The sequence below is a fragment of the Opisthocomus hoazin genome, chromosome Z (assembly GCF_030867145.1).
Source record: "Opisthocomus hoazin isolate bOpiHoa1 chromosome Z, bOpiHoa1.hap1, whole genome shotgun sequence".
Classification (NCBI taxonomy): domain Eukaryota; kingdom Metazoa; phylum Chordata; class Aves; order Opisthocomiformes; family Opisthocomidae; genus Opisthocomus; species Opisthocomus hoazin.
In genome coordinates, this window is record NC_134454.1 from 91,218,651 (window position 1) to 91,224,288 (window position 5,638).

The 5,638-nt window shown below is 51.7% G+C and overlaps 1 protein-coding gene across 1 annotated transcript; it reads left to right on the forward strand.

Annotated features, from left to right (window-relative positions):
* Nucleotides 1-458: 458 nt before the first annotated feature.
* On the forward strand, nucleotides 459-5,322 carry LOC104328493 (gastrin-releasing peptide). Its single transcript, XM_075411183.1, has 3 exons — nucleotides 459-687; nucleotides 1,414-1,664; nucleotides 4,917-5,322. The coding sequence occupies exons 1-3, from the start codon at nucleotides 543-545 to the stop codon at nucleotides 4,968-4,970; spliced, it is 450 nt and encodes a 149-aa protein (XP_075267298.1). The 5' UTR covers nucleotides 459-542; the 3' UTR covers nucleotides 4,971-5,322.
* Nucleotides 5,323-5,638: the final 316 nt, after the last annotated feature.

The following is a 5,638-nucleotide window of genomic DNA, read 5'->3' on the forward strand; positions in this document are numbered from 1 at the left end:
CCCTCAGCGGTTTCTGGTCACCGAGAGCCCAGCCCCGGGGACTGCCGGCCGGTCCCTCGGCAGCGCGGGCGGGCCCGGGGACCGACGGCCCGGCAGGGCAGCGGGCCGCCACGGCAGCCAGCCCCGGCGGGGCGCGGCACGGGGCGAGCGGGAGCGGCGCGGGGAGCGGCGCGGGCAGCGGCGCGGCCCCGGGAAGCCCGTCGAGCCGGCCCCGGGGCTCCCGCGGCGGCGGCTGGGGGGGGGGAGCGGGGCAGCCCGGCGCCAAGGAGGGCTGAGCCCCGGGGCCCGCACCCCCCCGCCGGCAGGCTGCGGGGCGGGGTGGGCGGGCGGGGAGGCAGGACGGAGGCGCGGGGGGCCGGGGGCGTGAGGGGGCGTCAGGCGCGGCAGCTCCGCTCGCGCCCGGTCCCGGCTCCGTATAAATGGGGGGCGGCGGCGGCAGCGCTTCGCCCAGACGGCGCCGGCGGCGGCCCGAAGCGGAGGGCGGCGGCACCGGCACCGGCGGCAGCACCAGCGGCCCGGGCAGGGGCAGCGGCAGGGGCAGGATGGGCGGCCCGCGACGGCCCGGCGCGGTGCCGCTGCTGGCGCTGCTGTCGCTGCTGGCGGCGCGGGGCGGCGCGGCCCCGCTGCAGCCCGGCGGCGGCCCCGCGCTGGCCAAGATCTACCCGCGCGGCAGCCACTGGGCCGTGGGTAAGTGCGCGTCCCGCCCGGCTCCCGCCGCCCCGACGGCGGCTGCTGCCGGCCGGGGCCGCGGGGCGGAGGCGCGGCGGCTGCCCGCACCGGCGCGGGGCTCCTCGGCGGGGCGCGGCGCCGGGCAGCGCCCGCAGGAGCGGGGCTTGCGGGGCCGCGCCCGGCGCGGGACCCAGGAGCTGCCCCGCAACCCGGGGCGCAGCCGGCACCTCGGGGAGCCCCGCTCCCGGCCGGGGTGCCCAGCCCGGAGGGGGCCCCGACGGCGCCGCGTCCCCCCTCCCCTGCCCGGCAGCTCCCTTCGGTGACGGGGAAGCGCGGCGCGGCGGAGGCGCCTGCGGGCTGGCTCCCAGAACGGCCCTGGAGCACGGGGTTCCACTGCAGCCCCCGCGTCCCGCGTCCAGGCAGGGCAAACCTAAACCCGCAGCCTCTGCATCCCCTGCTTGTTGAGCAGATCTTACCGGGCGCCTCTCCGGGCAAAATGCTGGGTCGCCGCCGCCCTGGTCTCAGCGACGTTTGCTCCGACAAAGTAGCCTAAAAGACAGAGGAAATGGATGTGTGTGACTGACTCTGTGACAAAACCTCCAGTCCCAGTTGTGCTTCAGCTTTGCCGTTGTCTAACCCCATCCCTTCCCTTCCCCTCCCGCTAACAACTTCCAGCTGATGTTCAAACAGCTAAATCTGTACCTGTTTTGGTTTAATTTCATGCTACTGTCACTGTTGCTACAGGGCATTTAATGGGAAAGAAGAGCACTGGAGATTTTCCTTACGTTTATGAAGAGGAAAATAAGACACCGTTTTCAGCATTACCCGAAAATATCAAGCAGCTGGAAGACTATCTGCAGTGGGAAGAAATCTCAAAATACTTGCTGCGGCTGCTGGAAGGGAATGAAAATAAAAGTGCTCACTTTTCAAAAGGAGGGCTTCCCTGGTATACCAGGAACAGCTGGGAGACAGATGACAGTAGCAGTTGGAAAGATGTAAGTAAGATAAAACCTGTAATATATTATATTCAAATATCCATATATTCAGATTTTCTTTTACAGCAGCATGTCAGCATCCTCTAACGTGTGGATTGTCTGGGAAAGTAGCAGAAATGCACGTCGTGCACTAATCGTTCAGTAAAGTAAGACTCTACTTTTGATTACAGATTGTTGCTCACAGACTGTATTTTTTATGAATTAATTTGTCACTGGGCATAAACTCAGCAAGCATTACGCAGGTTTTAGTGTCTGGATTCCCCTCAAGTTGCTTGGTCGCTCCATTCTTTTTTTTTCTAGCACTTCATGTTCAGGTGACCGCACCAGCACCAAGTTCTGCGTTAACCCAGCAAAAACAAGCTGGTGTGAAAAACGGGCGTGAACACAGAGGGCAGGAAGAGGGCAAAGCGCGTTGTGTGTAAAGCCACATCGTGGCGACTGTCTCCCTCGGCTGCCGGTCCGGCTGTCGTTGCCTTGCCGGGCTTGTGAGGTGCTGCCCATCAGTGCGCAGAGCGACTGGCTGGGAGACTTCCTTCTGCTCCCAGCTCCGTCCTGGTCTCCTGCAAGGCTTTCCCCGCAGCTGGTGGTGCTGGCCACTGCTGGGGTCGTTGGCGGTCTGCAGAATGAGTCCGTGGCTACTGATAAGCTGTAAGGTGTGCCTGGGACCCGCCTCTGCTTCCCTTAGGGTGATGTACTTGTCGGCGCTGTTTCACAAGGTAACAACAGGCTCGCCCCTCTTCTTTTGGCAAATCCGATACAGTGCACTTGGGAGGATAGTGATGGGGTTTCACAGAAAGTAATCAGGGTCTAAACGACACAATGTAAATTGCAGAATTTACTAGAAAACTTTGTAATGCATCAGGTACAGTAATGGTGATACAGCTGCATTGTCATTGAAATAGTATAAAAGGAGTAATGCACCCCCTTAAAGACGTTAATGGGAAGATTTTTTTCTTCCCATATTCTACTGTAATATGATACAATTAATACTCCTGGGCTAACATCAGCCCAGTTTCTCTCCTGAAATCCTGGTGCAGTGAAGTCTGTGAATACTTCCGTTTTGACTTGAATAGGGGTAAAAATTTACCGATTAAATGAAGCCATAGTTTAAGTCTCTTACACCAATGATAGGAACGCTGTCTGTAGGTTTCTTTCTGGCTATGGCTTTCTGACAGTGATGCTTCTAATAACTGTGATTTAATACTATCTAAAAAGGAAACTGTCTCATCTTCGGCTCTGCAGTGTGTGGCTTTGTAATCCAATTAGATGAACAAATCCCATTATGCTGTGTGAAGAGGGAAATATTCTGACTTCTGAAAGTATCTGGTAATAAATCATACTTATGAAGGCTGAAAGTTGCCTCCTGTAAGTTGAATCATATCCATATGTGTGTATGTTGACCCTAAATTAATGTCCACATTTTTGTGGTCAGACATTGAATGTGGAATATATGTGAAATAATGAGATTATTGCCTTAAATGTCCAGACTTCTCCAATGATTAGTAAAAAAAAATCATGTCTTTCATGTGACTAAGATACATGACGACTTGCAGAACCTCATTTTACCATAGCACCTTTGATTTCCAGCATTCAACAGTTACTTCATCTCCATCCTGAAGTAAAACATAATCATGAGAGCAGTATGTAAGCTGTGCTTTCCTGCTGCTGCACACAAATGCCTGCTTATATGCCGCCTAGATTAAGATACAATGTATTGTCTTTCCTTTGGCCTCAGAAAGTAAAACCCAGCACCTGAAAGTTATGCTATATGAGTTTCTGAGGTTTGCCTTCCAGATGAAGAAGACCTGAAGATCTAAAGGAATGCGCTTTACTTTTTTGAGGGTTGTCGTAGTTCCCTAAACATTTAAATAATGATAATGGTTATTTTTAACAAAGGAGGCCTTGTTTACTTATAAAGGTGGAATTCTGGTGTACATATGAAATTCAGTCACGCATGTACACAGTGATACAAGAGCATAAATGGCCTTTGGGTTTTGAGCATGTAAATTTTTCTGGATGTGAGGGGTTCCCTGTTGCGCAGGCTGTGGTTAGACAGCACCTTCGTTGAGGTGCTGCTGTACCACGGCTAATGAAGGTGTCCGTGTACGGGACTGATGATTGTAGCTGCCTGCCTCGGTGGAGGAAGGCCCGGCAGAGCAAACTGATGTCGGTGGTGCAGTGCCTGTGAGGAGTTCGTACTTGGCATTCAATACTCCTCCAGCCATACTGTGTCTGAGTTTGAAATAGCCACTAACCCTAGGAGGAACCAGGCACCATATTTACAGCGGGTCAGTATTCACTGTGAAACGGCCTGCTGGACCGAGGTGTTGAGACATGACCAAAAACAGGTAAATCGTGAACCCTGCTGTCAGCTGATGGAGCTGGTCTGTCCCAAGACCAGACCGCGGCGAGGGGGCTGCAGTTCTCCCAGACCGAGTACGCGCTGGCGGAGCTGCCCTCCGGGTGTGTGCGCAGCCCTGTGCTCAAGTCTGCTGAACGTAAGCGAAGATGAGCTGTGCTGGGAAGAGGTGTAATGTGACGACTTTAGCTGATTTAATTTAAAATCTGAATTTTAAAGTCAAGATCAGAAATCCCCAGAGCTAAAGGCTGCAGAAGTAAATACAGATACGTACTTCAGGTAACTCAGTTCAGGGTCTTGCTTGTTAGGTCAGGTTCACTCAGTGCATTACTCACCAGTAATGCTCACACTGTGCTGTACATTTCTCAAGAATAAAAAAATACCCAGAGTAGGGAAAGTGCTGTAACACACAGTCAAAAAAGGCGAAGCAATGAGCGTAACAGTTCTGGGAGTTAGGCTTCGGGTGGTGCACCTGAGTTACTTTTTTCTGTTTTCAGTTAATACCAGGCAAATGAAGATCTTCCCTGCTCTTTATTCTGTGAATAAATTACAGTTAAAGTGGTTAAAGATCAGAAGGGAAATCTCTCCTGCAAGTTGACCTAAATGTAAAAGCAAGTTGGAAAATAAACTTCAGATTGTTTCTATGACTTGGCTTTTTAGCACTAATGAGACACTATATAAATGAGATGGCAGACAGACTTATTTGGGAGAATGGCTTTCCTTGTACTTTGGCAGTTGGTTATTACGCTAACCAAGACAAATGAGATCTGTTTTGGAAAGATTATTAGGGATGTGTTTGAATACACAGAGCAGATACGTATTAAGCTTATTAACTTTGTGAAAGACTTTTTTTCAGGATTGGTCTGTAAATAATATTTTTCTCTTTTTATTAGATGATGGACTACCTGCTTCAAGTTGTGAATATGAAAGAGAGCACTCCGAGCTGAAAGAAGGTCTCTAAATCATGAAGAAATGGAATACTTTCCATAAGAGACTGTATTTCGCAAGTACTCAATTGTATTAGATAATCAACAAGGTCTCTTTTCTGTAAACAAGATTTCCTTTGTGTAAAATACCTAAATACAGATATTCTTGTATGTTTCGGCAATGACTGAACTCTCTACTTCATTTTCAAGGTTGCATTTTCTCACTTGAATGGCTTTGATATATGTAATTGACACGGAAGGGTCTTCCAATTAATTATATGACTTGTCTATCTCATCAGTTCATCTCTTAGTTCAAAACAACATGACATTTCGACATTCGCAATAAATAGTACTAATAAAAAGGCCGAGTTTACACTGTTATTTGAGTTAATAAAATGGAAACTGGCTGTGCCACAGCTAGTAACAAACAAACAACAGAATGATTCATTTTCTGCTGGAGTTCTTCTCGAATGGCTCCCTGGTCTGCAATTCTCTTTCAGCAGAGGGAAGCTGGCACTGCCTTCCCTGGGAACGAACAGGCCCAGCACAGAGCGGCGATGCCCTCCCGCACGCCGGCAGGCAGCAGGGAGACTGCTGAAAGGCAGACTTTGCCTCTGGGTCTGGCTCGGAGGCGACACAGCAGCTCGGCGTGCTCCCACCGCTCACTCCCAGCCGGGCCTTGGCAGGCC

What these genes read in the sequence shown, in the direction of transcription:
- LOC104328493 (XM_075411183.1), top strand. Translation starts at nt 543, where the DNA reads ATGGGCGGCCCGCGACGGCCCGGCGCGGTGCCGCTGCTGGCGCTGCTG. An exon ending in CGGCAGCCACTGGGCCGTGG is followed by an intron (nt 688 to 1,413) that starts GTAAGTGCGCGT and finishes CTGTTGCTACAG; the next exon opens with GGCATTTAATGGGAAAGAAG. An exon ending in ACAGTAGCAGTTGGAAAGAT is followed by an intron (nt 1,665 to 4,916) that starts GTAAGTAAGATA and finishes TCTTTTTATTAG; the next exon opens with ATGATGGACTACCTGCTTCA.